General features: G+C 34.7%; 2 protein-coding genes across 4 annotated transcripts in view; both read right to left on the bottom strand.

Moving 5' to 3' along the window:
* Positions 1 to 14829, bottom strand: part of LOC108976979 (prominin-like protein) — a 22721-nt gene extending 7892 nt beyond the window's left edge. For all 3 annotated transcript variants that reach the window (XM_018946449.1, XM_018946467.1, XM_018946457.1), the window contains exons 1-7: positions 14703 to 14829; positions 2584 to 3341; positions 1796 to 1940; positions 1513 to 1641; positions 1081 to 1268; positions 818 to 982; positions 586 to 710 (exon numbers count right to left, since the gene is read on the bottom strand). In XM_018946449.1, the coding sequence (XP_018801994.1) occupies positions 586 to 710; positions 818 to 982; positions 1081 to 1268; positions 1513 to 1641; positions 1796 to 1940; positions 2584 to 2935 (1104 nt within the window). In that variant the 5' untranslated portion in view covers positions 2936 to 3341; positions 14703 to 14829. The remainder of the gene's footprint in view (positions 1 to 585; positions 711 to 817; positions 983 to 1080; positions 1269 to 1512; positions 1642 to 1795; positions 1941 to 2583; positions 3342 to 14702) is intronic.
* A 944-nt stretch (positions 14830 to 15773) lies between these two features.
* Positions 15774 to 20707, bottom strand: LOC108976970. Its single transcript, XM_018946440.1, has 11 exons — positions 20509 to 20707; positions 20360 to 20447; positions 20153 to 20281; positions 19917 to 20089; positions 19328 to 19486; positions 18578 to 18696; positions 18243 to 18405; positions 17994 to 18160; positions 17462 to 17568; positions 16591 to 17401; positions 15774 to 16518 (listed from the first exon to the last, which is right to left on the bottom strand). The coding sequence occupies exons 1-11, from the start codon at positions 20651 to 20653 to the stop codon at positions 15790 to 15792; spliced, it is 2790 nt and encodes a 929-aa protein (XP_018801985.1). The 5' UTR covers positions 20654 to 20707; the 3' UTR covers positions 15774 to 15789.
* Between the last annotated feature and the right edge of the window lie 2062 nt (positions 20708 to 22769).

Below are 22769 nucleotides of genomic sequence, written 5' to 3'. Positions count from 1 at the left end.
CAAAAAAATATTTTTTAATTTAAATAACTTTATAAAGCTTAATATTCTTTAATTGGTATATTCTTTCATATTTATAAACCAAAAAATATAATTAAGGGATTTTATACAATACATACATAATATATACATATTTGTGCTTTTATACAAAATTGGTCTGATTGAATTCACAGTGAAAGAAATTATATTTCTATATATTAATTAGGAAAATATTTAAGCCAAATCAATTAATAATAAAAAAATGTATATTTAATCATTACTAAAGCGACTTTTAAGCACAAAACTATTAATTTAAAAAATTTTGTTTTTTGTATTGCTAGCTGTTATATTTATAAAAAAATATAAAAAAAGGCAAATAATAAAACAGAAAACTACTAATTTGAAAAATAACTCAAAAAATATGTAAACATTGTAAGCAATAAACAAATATAAATTCGTTGCATACAATTTTTTTTTATTCATATATATTTGTATTTTTAACTTATGTACTTAATTATTATTAAATTTAATTTTTTTTTTTTGTAATTTTTAATTTTTTGTCTTTTATTAAAGTTTATTAACTAAAGTTTCTTATATTATACCGCTTACCTGATCGTAGTGTATACCGTTAGCATCAAGCTTTCCGATCTCATACTTGTTGAGCACATCTTGACATGCTTTGTTGTTGCACTTGGTCAACATAACCAACAAATCACGCTTTACGCCACGCAAGCCTTATAAATAAGTAGATATCGATCATTTTATTACTTTTTATAATACATACTTATATAGAAACATACATATATACAAAAATACAAATACCAGTATAAACAAAACATACCATCGCTTAACTGTGAAGCGTAAACGCGCAAATCGTTGGTAATGCTCTTCATCTTCTGTAATTTTAATCTAAGCTGTGGCAGTTTTTCAAGAAAGTCTGTTAGATAGATGAGCGAAACAGCCATCGATTTCTGCTCCAACTCTTTTATGATGAAACTCGATGTTTCTGCATAAAAAAAAAGTTAAAAGAACAATAAAATAAAATAAATACAATTTTTTTATATAAAATATTGAACTCTTTCATAAGCAAGATAACAAAATTACCGCGCATAATATTGTCCAGTTGAATTGACAATTGTTTGTAGTTCGTGATGAGCACGTGATCGACCTGTTCCGATGTGGATTCCAGAAATTTGCGCGTGTCAACGCTGGCATCACGTACACGATTTGTGCTGTTCTCAATACCCTGTTGCATATAACTGTTCGTTGCGAATGTGACTATAACACCAAAACTGTAGACGAGCGAAAGAAATGCATACAAAATGCAAAAAGTTAGCGCAAATACAATACGGTAGGCAGGTTTACAGGAAATGTAAGCCACTCAACACAATACATTTCTTCCGCTCAAGTATTATATTTACATGCTTTGTAATAAGTATGTAGGCATGTTTGTTTGATTGTTTGGCATGTTTACTTGTAAATAATAGTTGTGTGGCGTTTAGAAATGTGTGCTGCAATTAAATATATGCTACTTACAGCAAACCTGTTGCCAATACTATAAGCAAGAATCCCAAGAACACACGGCGACAGGTGTCGTGTTTCTTGTCAAACGGCTCCGAGCGTCCACCACAAGCACCAGCGCAGCGACAACAGCAAAAGCATAAACTATTTGAGGGGAAAAGCGCAAAGAAAAATATTTTACTTAGTGAGAACGCTTTAAAAGTTCTTTTTTCTTTTGTGTTTTCATTTATATTTTAACAAGAGTTTTTAAGAGAGTACATATATATGTACATATATATGCACGATGTTGCTTTCTTACCCAACAACTGGCATTGTAACAATTAGCAGGCCAACGAGCAAGACAATTAGCCATATTAACCAATAATGTTTGACTAAATCAATCCATTCATTGCGTTCGACTTTCGGACCAAATTCTATATCGTTTTCCTTGACTACGAGGTAACCTATAAGAATGGAAGAAATTGGGTTAATATTTTTTAAGACAACAAATTATATGAAAATTGCACAGTTTTATTCTCCTAACGGTTATATAGTACAACCAAAACTAATCAAGTTAGATGTAGAGTTATATACATAAATATATCGAAATAATCGCCCCTTTTATTTCGACAAGATATCTTCATGAAATTTGGCTTCGATTATTGTCCAAGGCAAAGGTACATTCTCTGAACAAATTGTGCAGATCGAAACACTATTTTATAAAATTATCATTCACTGATTTATTACAAACAAGTTCTTGTACCATTTTTTATTTTTTTTAAATTTCCGAGACATCTTCTAGATACTTTGCATGAATTGTTATTGAAGGCAACGTTAAATTCTCCCAAGAAGTGTAACTACTACGGAAAAGTCAAATTTTGCTGTTGTATGGAATCGTTTGTAGTTATAAAGGGTATTATTGCATCGGTCCAAGCGAAATAAACTTTTTTTTTATTTTTACAAAAACTCGATAAAACCTATTTCAAGCACTTTCACACTTTTCCAATTTAGAAAAGTATCTAATGCTAGGTTTTCTACACAGACTTCGCCCTACCGCACTTGTTTCTAATTATAAATAGCAATTAATTGCATTTAGCATGCGCTCACCTTCTGGCAGTGGGTGTTCACCGGTGAAGAACCAAATAATTTTATGTGTGATTTCGTAAAGTGGCTGCATGCCACGCGCATTATAGGCGGTTGAACTGACGTATGTGACATTTTTGTTCCATTCCGCGTAGTTTGTCGGCTTGAGATTCAACTCGTTGCCCAAATCGAAAGCTTGTGTCTGGCTGGCCCAAGTGCTCAAGGCCAAGAGCACAAAAAGCGCACTCCAGCCGGAGATATGGCAACATGTATGATCACTGGTATGGCGCTGTATAGTGCGATTGCCGGCTGTCATTGGCATTTTCACAGCGTTTGCATTTGTAGTTTTCAGTGTTTTTATTGTTTTTTGGTGCATTTTATGATCTTCGTTTGTTTGTTGCAATTTCAGCGGGAGAAAGTGTAAAGCAATCACTTTATTTGCTAAGTATTTAAAACATGAATCCTTTGGTGTTTTGTTTCGGTTGGTTGTTGTTGTTATTGTTGTTTTTGATTTTTCACTACAATGAGCAAATGCAAATTTTCAATACGACTTTTTCCGACGCTCTTGATTTGCTACATTTGTATGTTGTTGTTATTATTGTTGTTTTTTTAGGTATTCCCTGCAATTGATTCGCAAATGCATGTGTGATTCAATGACTGTCTGACTATACGTATGACTGACTGATTGATAGCTTATGTTGCTGTAGATTTGGCACACACGAACAATGGATGCGCTCGGTATTCGCCGTTACGCTTCAGCAAATAACTACAAATTGCAAGTGCTGCAAAGAAATGAAGAGGAAAATCAGTTATTAATTAAATTCATTCGTTTACAGCAACCAATGAAATAATAAACTAATTACGTTTGTTTGTATGTATGTATGCGTGTGTAGATAGCACCGGTACTTATGAGCTTACAAGGTATTTCTAGTGGTGATGTGCACCAGTCTCAAGTGTCTCTTTAAATTTCAACGTGACACAATTCAAAGTAAAAAACCACGATGCACACTCATACACACCTACACAAAGAGCTGCGCTAAATGACTTGTTGTTGTGTGATTGCATTAGTAACTTTTAAGCGGAATTTATGTGTAATAAATTTGAGAGGAATTTTTTTCATTTAAATTTCTTTAAAGAAACTGATAACAAATGCATTTGGGAAAACCCACAAATAAGACAGTTTCGAATTCGGCCGAAACCAAATATTGATAAGGAGTTATGCGCTTTCAGTGAAGATTGTGAAGTCATCCGTCGAAAACTTGCATCATGCGAATGGTTCATCCAACTCTGACGAGTAAGCATATCTTCGCTAGAAATTAATTTCTCGTTGTGGTGAGTGATGTAAATTCGTTCTTTTCTCTGGGTATTTGATATGATTCAACAGTCAGTTAGTTACATTATTGAAAAACAAAAACGATATTCACTTATTGTTAGGAAGTTTGCGATATCCAGAGAGAGTGATTACCAGTTTTAAACAGAAATCATAATATTTGTTTTTACATATACCCGCAGTATCTACCTTTAAAAATACTATACTAAAATTCTAAATGAATATTTGAAATAATTATATTTTAGGTTATGGCCTTCCAAAGTATAGCCGCTCAGTGCTCTAAACATATTCGCATTTGCTGCAAGCAATACTCGGATACAAATTATCTGATCAGTATCACTATCAAGTGTTTTCAACATGTTCTGTGTATAGGTCTCTCTGACTCGTCAGTTTTGTGATCTGATCAAAAATATAATGTTAGTAGCCGAAAAAAGTCTTAAACAATTTTATTACATAGTTTTAAAATAATAATCTTAGCAATATTCTCGACTCTACGGCCACTTCTTTATCTCACTTGCACGGAGCATTTTATTCTGTGCCCGTGGATTCAAATTTCTGAGCTAGACGCTCAATTGTTGATCCGGCGACCATAAATTGGACGTGGCGCTTTTGAAGTTGAGGCCACTGACTCCGAATTTTAGCAGTAAATTTTATTAATTTCGACTCGTTATGGGATGGTATATCTTTCCATGATGAAATGCCAAACCTAAATGAAGAAAAATGTCAAAAGAACGAATTTGCCCTGTGCGAAGGAACAATTCGAAAGTGGTTTTGCAGACAAGCAAGGCGTTACATGGGTCTACGGGTTTCGTAAAATAGATACTTTTATTGTCTGAAATATCGTCCTAAATTTTCAAGTTGATCCGGGTAATAGTTTCGGAGATACAGCCTTGAGAACTTGTATGCTTGAGACTAGCTAGGCTAAGTGCTCCGTCTTTAAACGCCTTTTTCTCGAAACTGGTTTTTGAAGTCAGTTGGCAAGATTTCTCGAGGACTACTCAACCGATCTTCATGAAATTGTACACAGGTCTTTGAGTTACAATTGATTTAAACCAAAATTCGCGAAATTTTCACTGAAAAAGTGCCAAAAAAAAAAGCTTCCATAGCGCGATAGCGACTTTCTTACAGATTAATAATCATACAGGATCTTTTCTTTACGTGTTATTTCAACAATTTAATCATGAATCGGAGAAGTATCGGGAATTCTTCATTTAAATCTCCCGCTTATATGGAAGACAGGTAAAGACAGGCATCTAACGTATTTTGTGGACCTGCTCTCTGGTGACTTTTCACTGTTCTCACGTCACAAGAGAATGATCGCTATAAACATATATTGAAGAACACATTTTAAAGGAAAAAGCATATAAAATTCCTTAGGAATATCTCTTTAAAATTACTGATAATGAAAATTCCCTCATACTCATCATCGCAATAAAGACACATACACACATGCACATAAAGCTTTGTCCGCAGCAGATCATATGAAACAAGCAACAATTTTATTGTCTTGTTTACTCGGTAAACAACAACAAACGGGGTGATTCCCTGAGAGACCGGCGCATAATATGCGTAATAAAGGTAAAAAATACAAGCTTCTGTAAATATTTGCGCACACATTTTGTAACTGTAAGTGAGTTTGATGAAACGCGATTCATAAACACGTATTGAAAAGCGTGATTATGCAACAGAATGTCTAGTAATACAAAAACGGCGCCTACACCTAGTCTCCTGCATATAAATATTTGGGCAAGCACACCGTCCGGGTGATTTTGGCGACCAATTAAGTTATGCATTGTCTCTATAAGTATGCAAGTGTGTTTGTATGTGATCAAAAGTCAGAGCTGTAATTCAGTAACAAACGCATCGTAATTCAAATATTTAAATGTAAATACATTAAGTAGCAATATTTAAATTCACCCACATCAATGTATATATGTAAGTATGCATGTTTGCGCATAGTTGGTGTCATTCACATTGAAGAATAACTACTTTAAAATTGTCACCAATAAAATTACTCCCTATTGTTGAACCTGAATGAATCACTTAAAAAAACGGCATGCACATACGAGTACACACTGACACAGAAGTCCCAGCCGAACACACATACATATGTACATACGCCATACTTAGATACAACAATTGAAACAATCATCAACGGGAAAAAAGATCATTAGTAGTGTAGCCACTCTCTTTCATTTATCTTTGTGGTTGCAGAAATTGTGGTTTCACACATACAYACGTACATATGTGGATGCATAAAGGGCGTTTCAAAAAGGTCATTGCATAACTTTAATTTTGATGCGAGCTTAATATTAACCTGATATTAGGGAAAAAAACTGTTTTTTCATATTTCGATTGGTTATACCTTTAAAAATAGCACACTTAAATGGATATCGCGAATAGTTTTTGAGTCACAGTCTTCTAAAATGTAGCCGCTCAGCACAACAGGCTACATAAATTTATCGTTGTACGCGTTTTCCTCAAAACAACAATTTTCTAAAGGAAATAGGCTGATATTAGTGAGACCATAAATAACTTCATTTGGACTGCTAGAGATGTTTGTTCGTTTTGGTGCGCAGAACTCCTAAGTACGGATCAAAACGACGGTCGTAAATCTACAAAGCACCTAGTGCCAATTACAAATTTATTRAGCTGGCTAATATCTACTCCAGCCAAATGCTGGTTGCTACCTAACACGTACTGAGCTAGTCCGAGGCCAATAGATTCAGCGCCCATGTGCATGAAGATGCCGCGTGCTCATTCCCATCCTAGTAGAATTTGGGTAACTTTCTAACATCATCATCGGCTTTGCAGTTTCCGACGATTCCGCTATACATCGGTGAGGTCACGCACTCCTTGACTGGCTCACTGTCAGCGAGCTCAAAACTTGTATTGTATTGCAGCTCTGCTATCGGAGTGGATGCATGCCGGCCTTAAAGAAGTCCCATTTCATTGAAATACATCTGCTGCCACCTTAATAGCTGTCACTGCGTTTGGGGTGATAACATGGCAACCAAAATTTTAGGTCAAATTCAAATTCGTCTTTTAAAATCTTTCTTTTGTCAATTTTTGATTTTTGTTCGATCATAAGCCATTGTTAGGACAATACCTGCCAGCAGAGAATTTTATYAGGTTTCATCCATGAAGAAGACTGAAATCACTGCAGCAGTGGAGGACCTTTTTATTGTCTTCGTGTGTAGCTCGAGAAATAATAAAAAATTCTACTGTGCATTCTTTACATATCTATAAATCTACCTTTAAGGTTTTATTTTTTTTCGAAACAGAAGCTTTTTTAAACTCACAAAAATCACGTGTTTTTTGGGCTGTCACACTAAGTTTGAGATTTTAATAAAGAAAGCTATCAAAAGAACCGTTAGTGAAGACAGTTATGACAGAGATCACTATAATTATTGGCAACCCCTGTAGCACATATTTGTATACATATATGTACATTAGGGTAATTAAAAAAAAAWTTTTTTTTCGTTTGGTACTCTGAAAAATAGGCTGCTAGACACCTCTAAGAAAATCTCTCCAAAAACATTCAATTTCCTACAAAATCTAAGKAACAAAATATTTTTTGGAGTGGTTGGAAGTGAGATATAACTTTTCTATCAGATAATAAGAAAAAATATAGAACTGTAAGTAGGAGGACCTTTCCGTTACAATTACGAACTCATTCTTGGAGAGGCTGCCTTAGAAGTGTCTAAGAGCCTATTTTTCAGAGTACCAAATGAAAAAAAAAATTTTTTTTTGATAACCATAATATACATATTTACATTAGGGTAGGTTGATTTATTTGAAAATGCAACTAAATGTTATATAAATTTGTGAAAAAAGCAAAAATTAAAAAAGGCAATAAACAATTTTGCAATCGTTGCAGTCGTACATCTCTAGTGCTACCAATCACATTGTATCATGACACATAGAGTTGGAAAGGTGAGATTTTAAGCTTCATTTTASGAAAACCGTCACATAAGCAGCCATGACTTCACTAAAGAACTTAACATTCATCATCAAACGATTTTGAACCATTTAAAATAGGCTAGCTACAAAAAGAAGCTCGATATTTGGATATCACATGAATTTTCTGTAAAAAATTTAATGAACTGAATTAACATCTGCGATTCTTTGATGAAACGAAATGAATTCGAACCATTTCTGGAGCGAATGGTAACAGGAGACGAAAAGTGGATCAAATACGACAATAATGTGCGAAAAAGAACATGGTCCAAGGGTGGTGAAGCTCAAAAAATGGTCGCAAATCCAAGATTGACGTGTTGAAAGGTTATGTTGGTTGTTTGGTGGGATTGGAAAAGAATCATCCCCTATGAGCTGCTCCAGCCTGGTCGAGTAATTAATTCTACATTTTACTGTCAACAACTGATGAGATTGAAATAAGCAATCAAAAAAAATCGGCCTTAACTGATCAATGGCTTCGCCTTTTATCAGAACAACGCTAGATCACGGATTTGATGACTTGGCAAAAACTGGGAGAGCTTGGCTGGGAAGTTTTGATGCATCCACCTTATAGCCCTGATCTTACACCATCGAACTGCCATTTGTTTCGGTCATTGCACTACTCCTTATTGGAGTAAAGATGACTTCAAGAGAAACCTTTGAAAATTACTTGTCGCAGTTTTTCGCCGAGAMACCAGAAAAGTTTTACACTGATGGAATGTCTTTTGCGGAAAAATGGCAAAAAGTGTTCGACCAAAATGGTACATACTTGGTTCCTTAAAGTTCATAATAATTATAAAAAAAAGTTGAAGTTTGATTAAAAATACGAAAAGACTTTTTCGACTTCCCAATATCTATTTATTTTAGGAGTTTGTATTACATAGTTTACGTTATTTGCAATATTTTTATTTCTTATGATTTCAAAATTTATGTTCATAGTTCAAGTCATACCAATGGCCAGCAAATAATCAGGTCATCCTAATGTTTTTAGGCTTACCCACATTTTTAGATATACTAAATGGTTGAGTATTGTAGCCGTGCAGCTTCGCAAGCAGACAATACGCACATTTATGACACTGTGATACTGTATATGAGTTGTGTTATTATTAATTTATCATTTGCTTCCTAAAAAGTTACAAAAACATGAATACATAGAAACATGTGTTCGAACCTGCTCTCTCGTTTTGTGCCAAACGCAAACGATTGCAACCATATATGTATATGGTACATACATGCTTAATCGAATCGAAGGGAGAAATAAGGACTCAAATTGGTGGCTTTTGCTCAGCAAATTGATGAAATGAAAACGCAACTAATTGAATGTTTCACATTTGCAATGAGATTGCAAACACACATGAACAACCCTACGAAGAGTGCGGTGCGTACATTTATTATTCATTTTTCTTATTTTTTTTATTGTTTATATTTTTTTTATTGTTTTTTTTTTTAACCAAAAATAGTTTGGGTAAAATTGAAAGAAGTGATAAAGACTTTTTGAAATGGTCTCAATGCCGCAAAAACGCTTTGATGGAAGATAATTTTTATCAGCAGCACATTTCCAAAGCTTACACATTCTGAATATGATTCAGTAACTATTTTRAACTTATTAGTAAAAGAGCTGTTATCGGCAATTAAAGTAAGAAAACAAATTTATTTAATGTACTCAAACGTCAATCACAGATAAAAAAATAAATATTAAAACAAATAAAGGAAACTACGCTGCTTAAGCCCAAAGAGATACATTCGTTTTTTAATGAAAAATTATMGTTAACTAATTAATTATATTCCAAGAATTTGTGTCCAATATTTTAAAAGAAGTATGTACATATGTATATTAACTATACACACATATATACATACATATACACGAACCATACTTGTCTATTGACTAGCAAATAAAGCGGATGCGACTCTTGATAACCGAATAAAGTACTTTCTRTAATTAAACAAACAAATTGTTTATCTCGGCTGTTGACAGTCAAAATGTAACGTACAATAACGGCATTTTAATATAACAACAATGCAATTAAAATAAGCCAAAAATACATCATGCAAGAAATTGAAAAATATATGTGAATCCAGTTTTTGTTATTTTACTAACGCACCCACGCTGAAGAGCTGCATTTGAGAAAGACACGCTTCTTCAAGGTGAAATTTCCTATTTCATTTTCCTAAGCTTTACTCACATTGGCATAAAACGCGTGACTCATTTTTTGGGCAACGGCTATTCAAATTTAACCATGAATATTTCTCTAGTAATAAGAAACTTTGTTTTAACCGCATAAAATCTACTAACAAACGATGATGCGTTTAGAGGTTCCCTACTTTTTAAAACAAAAACCCCAAAACACAAATTTGTTGACGAATGTTTATTATTATTAGAAATAACATTCTTTGRAATTTATTTTTTGAAAATTATCTTTTTCATCCGTTGAGTTCAACTTTCGATGACTCGACTGGTAACTGTCGAATGACTCGCGTGATGATTTGCTTCAAGGCCTGAATCGAAGACGGATTGTCCGCAAAGAGTTAAGATTTTACGTATCCTCAGAAGAAAAAGTCTAAAGGTGTGATATCACATGATCTTGGTGGCCAATCGACCGGCCCAAAACGTAAAATTATCTGTTCATCGAAATATTATCTCAATAAATCCATTGATTGATGCGATATATGGGAAGTGGCGCAGTATTGTTAAATCCAAATGTCGCCGAATTCACGAGYTTCAATTTCAAGCATCAGATAATTAGGGTTTTGTCGCAATAACGGTCGCCATTGACGGTTCTCGGCGGCATTGTATTTAAAGAAATATGGGCCGATGGAATCATCGTTGTAACGGGTACCTAATCCCCGTTAGATTGTTAAGGTTCAGATAAGTTGTCGTCAACGTCATGCAACGGAAGGCCAAAGAAACGTGCTGTTTTGACGGGTTCGAAAGTTGTCAGATGAGTAGGATTAGCAGKGCATGAATAAAGGTGGTCAGTRTCATGCGAGGACTCATTGCAYGCTGGACATACATTCGATATGTCAGGGTCTATTCGTGATAAGTAGGAATTTAACCCGCTAAAGTATGCCACGTAAGGGTCACTCTCGCTTCTCGCGGCAACTCGAGCTCTTCGTCTGCGATGGGTGGTGGTTTGACTCCGARTACGCCATTCACTAGAAGGGAGTAGGTGAAGGTGTTGATGATTCCACTGTGAATGGTGTTCAGTGTTTGTTGCATCCGAAGTCTAGTCGGCGCATTGCCTAATGTCGTCGACGTGATTGAGGAATGACCTCTTGATGTTCCTAGAAGGCGGTGCCGCTCCAAGCAGTTGACTGCAGGGGTGATTTATGCGAAAGTATSCCAGCAGGAACTGCCTGGAGAGGAGTTCATTATGCTTCTWAACTGGAAGCATAGGGGCYTCACTATGCAGGTGTTCAATAGGAGACATCAARAGGYAACCTTTCKTAGTCCGGAGTGCAGTATTCTGRCAAGTCTGAAGCTTTTYCGTCTACGTTCCACTGCATCCAGGTTTATAGTCTTCGATATTTCCTGCTGGAAAACTCTTCAGGGTATGAAAGGGAATTTGGAGTACTGAAGAGCAAGTCCTACTTACTTTACCAATATTTTTAAATATGTTTGCACATATATTTAATTCCAGTATCCATTTAAGTAAAAGCTAAATACCGTTAGTAGAAAATAGATTGGCATATGTAACATTCACACATTCTTTTTTTGCGGCCGTCTTCACAAACAAAGACACGAGAATGGGCACAACAACACATAGATATGAAGAACGATCTAAAAGATAACTGTGTTGAAAGTTGTTTTTGTTGATAACATATAACGACGCTAGATGGCGAAATCAGACGCAAGAAGACAAGGTTACTCACCAGAAGTCAAACCAAGCATCGCGATTGTATTGTGAACTGAACTTGTTCAAGAATTGAAGAAAATGGCAAATAGCGAAATACAATGCCAAAGTGGAGAATAGAATAATAGCAATGACAGCAGAATGTTCATCAAGAATAATGTATCTTTATAAATAAWTAGTACATGTGTTGGCTTATGTGTGCACAATAAACAGCAGACTGGCGAGTTTTAAAAGATACAAGACCAAATTAATGCAATATGTTATTATAATTCATATAAAGCTGCCTGCATACGTGTGCACATATTCATTGGTGCATAAATATGTATGGAAATGTGTAAAGATTAAAACGCAACGGCTGCTGAATGCAACAACAAAAACGTATGCATTCGTACACTTTCAAAAACAACATATATTCGTTCATATGTAGACAGTTTTAGGTTTGTGTGTATCTATCAAATCCAGTCTTAAAGAAAARTCATACACACACAGAACTGCCGACTTGGGAATTATCGTTAATTAAACCAACACATGTACCACAGATGAATCATACCCGCCAAWTTGCCTTTTGTTTATTAAAAACGTTTAAAGAAATAGACGTCACCGCGGTACTAAGCTAACAACATGAATACCAGTAGTTTGAGCATATGTATGTGCATGTACATATACATATGTATATACATATGTATCTATGCTATATATGTATGTATCTATGCTGAAAGGAGTACAAGCTCAAACAAGAAAAATTATTCCGCAGTAATAAAAATGTCTTCTAAAAATTTATTATGATTCCTACTAAGAAATATACTGGAAACACTTTAATACTTAAACTAAACGTCAGAGATGCTATAAAGTATATATATGTATGTATAGTTTATGAGATATCCATTTCAAGTTCTGCAAACGCCCGCAACAATTCCGAAAAAATTGTTCAGATCGGATTACCGATTGGTATCGAGTCGTTTTGAGGAATATTTTGTATTTGTGAATAGTATTATAGCTTCGGAAAAGAATTAATTAGGACCTATGTGATTCGTTGTGACTGAGTGGAGAGCACAATAGACCTTAAATGGCGATGCATGCCTTAATTAATTCTATCTATATTAAGGAAGGTTGGGGTAAATAAATATATATTTTTCGCTTGTTACTATTAAAATAATCTCCAAGTTGTGAGCTCTTTATTGTAATGGGGACGTTTTCCGCCCTTCAGTTTTCTACTAATTTCTTAACTTTTTAACCAAACCATTATGCGGGAAAAATTAATAATTTGTGGTATGGAAGATAGTATGTTATACGCCATAGTTGTTTGTTTTGGCCGATTCCGACAAATGTTCATTATATTGTAAAAATGCATCTATGTATGTATTAAATTTCATTCGGATATCTCAAAAACTGATACCCATGTACTACACTAGTAGCTTACAACTATTTATATGTTTAATATCATAAGTATATTTCGGAAAATATGAAGCACTCCTTAATATCAGAACCTTTTATTATCATTTGTCCCATACTTCTATTCTTTTCAAATAACGCATTTTTTTATTTTTTAAATTATAGCATACAATTTTGATCAACCTAAATTAATTATAAATTCACAGTAAAATACTTAAGATAAGATAATCTATAGTTTCCAAGAAGGCGACCTCTCTGACACTATTTAGATTTAGGTCAGTAAATATGTAAGTACATATCTGCTTGAAAGTAGTTTACAGAAATGTATGTATGTGTATTTGTTATGGGGAAATTTACATTTAGATTTTGAATTTTTTTCCGGCGTATATATTTGTATCCGAATAATCTCCTCTATCCAACCGTACTCCTTTTAACCTAAAATTTTGGGATGGTATACTAAAGCTCACCCAAATTAATTTTCGTTTATAAAATAGAAGACAAATATATTTAATTTCTTATATTTTAAATACATCATAAATCACTTAATACGTAGATATTCAATAACTGTTCAGTTGTTGCTCGCTCTGATTTGTACTGACACGTTAAATATTTTTTGTTTATTTTGGGTTCTTATCAAAACTCTTCGAATCAGAAACAAACAAGTTCATTTTATTGTGTTTACAGTAGTAAACATTTCCAAACATTAGCTTTATTTCTAGGCAGTGGAGGTATCAACTATGGATAAAGCGCTGCTTGCTTACACATGCACAAATCTTGTGCATGCATATGTATTTCCGTTTATTCCGAGGATATTGTATAGAGCTGTTCCACTCTCACACAATTGGATTATTGTGAGTCTTGGCGAGAATAAAGTGGCAAAGATACGAGCACACTGCCATTGGGACGAGACTGCGGTTTAATATCACATATTTAATTCATTTGGAAAAACAGTGCAGATTTCTTAATTAAATAATTTTCTAATAAAGAATAGAAATTATTTTATTTTTAAGTACTATAGCAATTCGTCAGAAAATATTTTATGTATTTTTGTTACCATAATACTTATTTGAAAAACCAAAATATTAGAAACTGTCCACATGTAGACACCCAGCCAGGAATGAACGCAAARAACAAAAGATAGAACCAAAGAGGCGATTAAAAAATCATAAACCTAGCGGATGTGTGTGCCCACTTATGTTTTACAAATGACTTTTTTCTTGAATATTTTTTAATACACAGTTGTAGTCTTAGCTGGGGGTCAATAAAATTTCAAGTACGTTCGGTAACTTAACACAATTAATTTTACATATATTCACATAATCTCAATTCTGCAGATTAAACAACATTCTCACACGTATTGCTTTTACATTTAATCACATATTATTTGTTTAAAACCTGTGCGTTTTTCGTGCAACATTAATTCACTTCATTGCTTTGATTGTTTACTAAAACACCAAATAGGGGAAAAATCAATTTGCATATGTATTGTTAGCAACGACAATGCAAACAATAACGAAAACACTATTCTAATTAAGATAAACTATTTTCCACAATATTTTSATCACAGAGATTCAATACACATATAACTTAATTGAATATTTTTGATTCACCTTTTGTCTTAAACCATTCTTTTTATTTCCAATAAATAGTAGTTTACACAAGAAACTTTCACATCCGCGCCGCGGAATACACCCACATTACTCTCCGAAAATCGGAAAAAACGTCTTCCCCAACCGAAGCAAGAACTTCCACTGAAAACGAAAAAATTCACTTTCCACAATTTGCYCATTTCCCATTCTTATTTCGAAATTCATTGTCCACAGCGAGTTGCCAGAGTGTGTTGCGATGCATCTTTACAAACACAAATTTAGTTACTTCATAAAAGTAACACATTTGTCTAAAAGCTAAGCACACCCGTAAATACGAGACGATTTAAAAATTTAATTCAGTTGGTTTATATTAAGCAYTAATAATTGTGTGCAATTAAACAAAAAAAGTAAGCATATTGATCTGGTAGCCCGATGATAGTGATAGGGTAACCCCTTCTGATAGTGTTGGCAAATGGTGCCTGGAATGAAAATTAGTGCTGCCAAAATAACTTTTTTTACCACCAGCGTTTACTTCCTCAAAAAATATAATTTAGAACTAAACCATTTTAAAGGAATTAATAATTCTTATAATGTACTCCAATAACTATAATGCACAATATATTGGAAATGTATAGTCGTTTTTGGGCGCTGACCCTTTTCTCATAAAAACATCAAATATTATTTGCAAAAAGATCCTGACACCCACACTACAAACCACCAATCGGTTAAATCACCGGTTAACTACAAAATAGTGCTAACAGATATTTATGTTAAAATTTCTAAGAGTTTCTTAAGGCCCAATTGACAATCTGACCGAAACTCGTGTGTATGTGTGATCGTTCATCCCTTTCTTACCCAAAGGCTTTATAAGTTACGCAGTGTGTATATGTTAGTTTCGGCGCTGATTCTTTCAATGGATAGGAGCTATGGTAACCGTAACCTACCGTACACGGTCCTGTTTCGCAAGGTTTGGAACAAATCTCTGCAACCTTCGCATATTTGACAGTTTTTGCTTAAAGAAAATGGGTTTCAGATCCCCATTTCAAATTTTCACAACAAAWACCCTTATCTTAAAGTTTACACACATATACATATAGATCGCAGTATATTAAGTCATTTTTTTATTAAAAGTTAATATATGAATAGAAGCATTTATTTCCAATGCATTCATCCCGTTATCCGTCGACTCTTCGACAATTTCTTCCAGGGTTTCACAAACATTTCTCATTCTTTTCTTTGGTCGGCTGCTTGCCATTGAACTGGAAGGTCCTTTCGGCATTTTTGCAGCATTTCTATCGCAAACGCATTTCCTAAAAGAGGATGTTTCGGATTTATTATCATTGGCTAATTGTTGTGCTCTTTTGGAGCGCATTCCTTTAGAAGTTGTTGGTCTTTGCGGTTCTTTGAGCTGTTTAGATTTAAGTATACCTCTTTTCTCCAGCTCTGTAGATTCACTGCAGACGTTTGATTTAAGYAAAAGAGTGTTAGCTTGTTGSAGCATAGCAAGGTTAGCGYTGCCGTCGTCAAGGCACCTTCGTCCACAACTTGGCCCCTGCTTGTAAGCTGCTCGCGCTGCTTTGCAGTCGCATCGACCATTCGAAGGRCCCGATCTTACTGAATCTTCGCAAAGAGATTTATATAAGTGACGTTGCATCTCATCCATTACCGAATTAGTATTCCATCTATCATTCCGTYGGTCTGCGGYTCCTGACCCGCTTTGTTCACACGAACAGCAACTGCCCCTGGACGTGCCAAATAATCTGGCTAAGTAAAGTGCTATGGGAATTAGTGGCAATATCAGCCATATCAACATCAATAAAGCACTCCACGAAACATTCTGCAAATATTAAAAAATATTAAAAAATAACTCACTCAGAATAAGACAGTTTCATACGCCTGAATAAAGTACCTGTAAATCTGTATGTGCATCACAGTCCATTTTCGTACGATCAGCTGACCTAGACGAAACTTTGCGACACAAAGTAACTTTATTAACGACTCTATCTGTTGCCATGTCGACATAACCGTCCAGTTCTTTGTCGTACATGTTGTTCAAGCCCGCCATTATTTCACTCAACTCATRTTTACTTTGTTTGGAAAAATTGTTTTTCAAACTCTCAATGCCATTTAGACATTCACCGGTAATTTTGGCATAATTTTCTGTAAAGAACTCCACAACCCTGTTGCAATAGCTGGCCAAACGCGTTGCACTTTTATAGATTACACTCTGTTTGTATTCGTCTATTCTGCSCTTCTTAAAGCTTCCCAAATTACACTGTGACAGCATCTTCACTTGATTATCGGGCATATCGCCATCGGCGTARCTGAGCATTTGGGTGTAAACCTCAGTTAAGTGTTTCGGGTCCGTTCGATTCTTAATATCTTCACACATGTTTTTGAGATCGAGCCTTTTTGTTGCTCTCGCGTTTTGCTTGAAACTTATTGAGTACTTTTGTAATTCCGGTGCACTTGGTTTCACATCTTCAACAGTACTCTTATTTGAAATATTTAACTTAAATTTTCTATCGACATGATCATCGAGGATCTTCTTAAATGTTTTTTTGTCTAAGCAAGTGTCTTCAATATTTGCCAAAGCGCGTGCGTATTTATGTGTGTCGTTTCTCGTACAAACACTGTTATAGCGACCAGCACCATGGACAAAGTGCCACARAAATGGATACAACACAAGTAGCAGAAATAGGAACATCAAAAAAGCAGCGCTAAAAATGTGTTGGAGAGACATATCAATAACAGTTACAAAGCTCATAGCCATTACTTACAATTGGAAAAGGCAGGAGCCATTTTCTTGATTGCAGCATCTAGCTTCACTTCTGTAACGTTTGCCACAACATCTTAGCAGCAACGCAATTAATAATACAACAGTTATCTGGAAAGAGAAAGAAAGAGTAAAACAATATTTTTAAAACCGGATCTCGTGCTGTAAGTAAGGATAATCAATAGGTCTGTGCGTTAAGGTATGTGCAACAATTCTCAAGGACAGTAACATAGTTTCGGAGAGACGTAAAGTGTTCGCTGCGAGTAGAATGGATCTTCAACTCTAGAACTAAAGCCAGTGTTAAGCTTTGACTCTAAAGCGGATTGCGAAATGAATTTAATTGCTTAAATTCTAATAGTGACAGYCGACATTATTTTAGAACCTAATAGAAAAGATAGCATGTAATCTCTATATCCTATGGTATGATTTATATTGAAAGCCTAGATTTAGATAGGAGGTCACACAAARCCGACACTACCAAAATCGGTGAATTCTGCACAGACCATCATCGCACCTTTTGAATTTTGTGTACTCACCAATAAAAGAAGTGCATAGCATATAATGTCCAGTATAAAAATCGCTAGCGGCTCTTTTGCCTTATCATCCTCTTCTTCCTTACCGGCCCTTTCATAATCTGCACCGCCGGTGTCATCTCCACGCGATCTGCTGGCAAGTGTCGTTGAAAGCGATCGAAATTGACCCCCTTATACACCCATAAAAATTTAAAATGAATAGTTGAGAGCCAGAAAATTTCCATAAATCACACAAAATTACAACGTATCTACCTTTATCGCCCAAATCCTTKGTTATTTCTAGAAAATACGGAGATAATGCATTTTCGGTACTACTTTGCAAATTCTCTGGCCAGTTTATGGTCGTGTTGTAAAGCTTCGAAAAGGAGTAAAAAAATTTGTCCACARCACTGAAGATGCGATAAAAATCCAAGAGCTTAAATAAGGATAAATATCTGTTCAATATATGTTAATAAAACAGTATATATGCATATTTCTGATATCTAAGATTTATTATTTATAATCCTGACCTAATCAAAGGAACTTTAACCTTACATATGTATTTGGATGGAYATTTAATGTTTTGTTGTTCGGTAAAAGATGCTTACCTTTTCCACTTGCATCGTTTTTGAGAGAAAGTTCGGAAAATCTAATTCTTTCAATACTTTGCGACCATCATCGGTTTCAGCCATGAACATCGTCATATTTCGATAGAAAAAATGCATATCTATATAATGAATATATACAAAAATATTATATTTAAACACTGAAGAAACCACTGTTAGCTAAAGCCGAACAAGCGAGAGTTTCTCAAAACAAATTTTCGAAATAGATTAATATTCGCTATAAGGCTATCGTAATTTTATCGGTTACRTCAGCGGTTAAATACCCAATAACGCTACCAAAGTTTTTTGTTTAAGTTTCTATAGTTTCTTAAGGCCCAATTGACAGTTCTAGGCGAAACTCGTGTTTACCTGTGCTCCTTTAACCCTATTTTACTCAAAACTCTTAGAGTTACACGGTGTGTATGTGTTTGTTTCCGAGCTAATTCTTTCAATGTATTGGAGTTTCGCTAGCTATCACTTGCTGTAATGATTCTCTCTAACAAAAATGGCGACTGTTGCTTGCTAAAGTGTAAAAAGTTGAGAATTGGTCAACATTTTGTCTCGCTTTGCTTTGTTCCCGTCGAAGCGAACAAACTAACACAAAAGCATATATTGAACTTAACTGTCAAAGCAACTATCGAAAGCAAAAGTTCTATCTGAATCAACCCTAATCTGACGCCCTTTTCACTTTAATAGACCACACCCATTATTACCGTATCGCGACAACTTTTATTTAAATATATACATACGTACAGTCACTCCATTCCAAGACGCCCAAACACAAGAGCTCAAATTCGTTGTTGACCTCTGCCACACGCTTATTTACATCGCTTATATTCTCAGCAGGGGGGCAGAGAGTTTTCGATTCGTCGCTTACAACGTCCGTTGTTCCAGTCCAATTGCGGATTAAATCTAAGTTACAAAAAATCGTATTATACTAACGAAAGAAAAAACAAAAAATTTACTTCGGCTCTACCGAAGCTATAGCACCCTTTACAAATACAAAGGGTTTCTTGATTGCGATTTTCGGATAGATATCTTGTCGAATTTAAGGCTTTACATACGAGAACTTGATTTCAATTGGTCCGCTTGTATAGAAGCTATATGCTATAGTGGTCCGATATCGGAGGTTCGATACATTTATCGCAAACTTCTAACAAGGAATACATGTGTGCAAAGATTCATGTCGATATCTCAAAAACGTCAATATACAAACAGACAGACGTAAATCGACTCAGCTCGTCATGCTGATCATTTATATGTAGAGTCTCCGACCCAGTTTCTTTCTGGGTGTTAAAAACTTCGTTGCAAATATGGTTCCGGGCATAACTGTTTTACAAACCATTAGCCGAATCACGCGCTTGCGCTTGGAACTCCTCATAATTCAAACCGAAAACGTGATCTAATTGCCGAGAGGTCACGGAGGAAGAGAAATCATCTCTTGCTTTTGAATTTGTATCCTCTTGCATGCGCCTTTTTGAAACCGTATTTTTTATAGCCATGATCACAAAATAGCTTGAATATGGGGAGAAAATTTGATAATAAAATTGCGATAAATTGATGCATATACATATTTACAGAAGTCCTGCGAGTAAAAAGAGCATTAACAGCGTTAAAATGCAGCGCACACATCTTTGATTACTTCTCTCAGCATAGTCTCTGATGGGATTTAGATAACCTTTGCAGCGCAAACATAAATAGATCAGCCTGCAATTTAAGTGGTCGATTTAACTCGGCTTGCGCACATAATAATCGCGTACATACAAACATATGCATRTAACTTACCCAATCAGCAGTACCGCAATAATTATAATTAACATGGCCATGGCAATTCCGAAGGTTTTCAATATCGCGCCCCAATTTTCACGATCCTCTATTTGAAGTAATTGTGAATGTGTATCAAGATGAGCTTCATAACGGTTAAATTAACATACCATACGCCACCACTTTTGTACCAAAATCGTGAACGGCATATCCTGCCCATTTCGGTATATGAACGGTTTCGTTTACGTTCTTGATCTCGTGATGTATTCGCCTTTCTTCGGGAATTGGAGTATACCTAAAGTTACTAACTGGCATTTTAAATACAACTATTCGTCGATAAACTATTTATATAAAAATATGTTTGATTGATTTAACGTCTTTATTTCAAAATAAAAATAAAAAAACAATAAAAATCATTTTTGCTTTTTACAAAGTTTATTCCAACGAACGGAATACCCCAAAAAGAGCTGTGAATTTTTTTGTAAAACAAAAAGCAACAAGTAACTGGCACACAAACAAAGCGGCGTGATATGAAAACCGGCGCATAATTACTTTTTTGAATTATTTGAAATTGGTATGGCGATATTTCCATTTCAGCGAGTAATATCCTCCTCTTTGTTTTCCTTTCCGTCCATGCATTTGTTGTTGGTGTAACAGAATTAAACATGCACCACAGGAATATTTAAAGCGTGCGAACCTTTTACAAAAAAAACTAAAAACATGAAAAATGCTCACATCGGTTGCACCGAAGCTATAATGCCCCTCACAAATACAAAAGATTCAATGCAAAAAGTTGATTTTGATCGGTCGCTATGCAAAATTTCAGATTGCTGTCTGAAAAAGTAAATATAAACAGACAGATGAGCAGCTTGTAATGCTGATCTCTTCTTCTTCTTTATTGGCGCAGACACCACTTACGCTATTATAATCGAGTTTGCAACAGCGCGCCAATCGTTCTTTCTCTTCGTTATTTGGTGCCAATCGGAGATTCCAAGTGCAGCCAGGTCCTTCTCTATCTGGTCTTTCCAACGGATATATTTTATGGGGTCTCTGATCATTGCTGCTGGGTGTTACAAACTGAAAAGTGTTTATGTGTGGAGGAAAGGTAATATTGCTAATCGCAAATTTTTATTTTTTTTTTGGTTTTGCATATGTGTATCGAATGTACTGGTATTTGAAGATATTCTCCGAAAATATGAATTTAATTTGTCTAATAGTTTTGAAGATATGAGCATATTTGTAAGAATTGTTTAACTTAGTGTTGTCGACAATTTTCTGAAAGGATATATAAGTATTTGCCAGTAATAAGGTTTTAGTGATAATTGCCAATCCGAAGTGAACATTTTTTCACCAAAAGTACTTTTTCGGGAAGCCGGGTAGACGGTAAAAATTTTGACTGATCATTCGTTCCTTACCACGATTCATTTAACAAATTAGGTTGACTTTTAGATTTGTTGAAARCTTTTAGAAGAACAGCTTTTTTGGAGATCAACCTGGTGATCGGTTATATTATCAAGGGAGAAGGGAAGGGTTTTGGAGATACAGCTTTGAAAAGTTATACGCTCGAGGTCAACTATATAGCCACTTGAAACTTTAAACACGTTTTTTTTACACTTTTATTTCAAAGTCGGTTGTCATGATTTCTCGAGATCTACACAACTCGATTTTAACGCAATTTCGTATACATAGGTCTTCGAGATATAATTTACAAGGTCTTGAATTAAATTTTTTTATGTCGCGAAACCCATGTAATTAAAAATAAACTTCAATTTGTCCCCGCAAGAGACATATGATTTATAATTACTAATTTAACTGTGCTTTTTCATAGTGTTATTCACATACCTGTTGCTAGAGTTGTAAAGATCGAAAACATTCCCGAGATAATTTGGAGGAATGYTGCCGGTATGAGTTCTTCGCAGGATAAAATTCCGGGTCCACGGGAAGAGATTCAAATACCTACTATGCCCAGTAGATAGTAATGTTTCAAAAACAAGAAGACATTTTTGGGAAATGTTTACAAGTTTGGATAATTTCACATAACATTATAGAATAAACAGATATAGAGTCTAATAAAAGTTAGTATAGCAGAGTAATTGAGATTTAAAGATCGTAAATAGCTTTCATGTTGTTAGTAGCGCAATTCTCGGGTTGTAAACTGTATTCAAAAGCATAAATCCAGAATATATYCACATAATTAATCATTAGAAAGAATTTTTCTTTACAAAAGAAAATTAGTACTTAATAACCGAGTTGTGATTTTTTTAATAAAAAATAGTAAACTTTAAAAACTTTAAAAATTAAGTCATAAATTAATTTTATATCMAAATACCGTAGTGAAAAATTATGTTAATTTTCAATTTTCAATTCCAAATTTTAAAAATTAAATAGTTTGTGTTCTATGGCGAGGTTGACGAGGGAATTTACAAGGAGA

The sequence above is a fragment of the Bactrocera latifrons genome, unplaced genomic scaffold (assembly GCF_001853355.1).
Source record: "Bactrocera latifrons isolate USDA-ARS-PBARC rearing strain unplaced genomic scaffold, ASM185335v1 scaffold_116, whole genome shotgun sequence".
NCBI classification, from domain to species: Eukaryota; Metazoa; Arthropoda; class Insecta; order Diptera; family Tephritidae; genus Bactrocera; species Bactrocera latifrons.
Note: the sequence above shows the minus strand (reverse complement) of the source record. Positions and strands in the feature narration are given on the sequence as shown.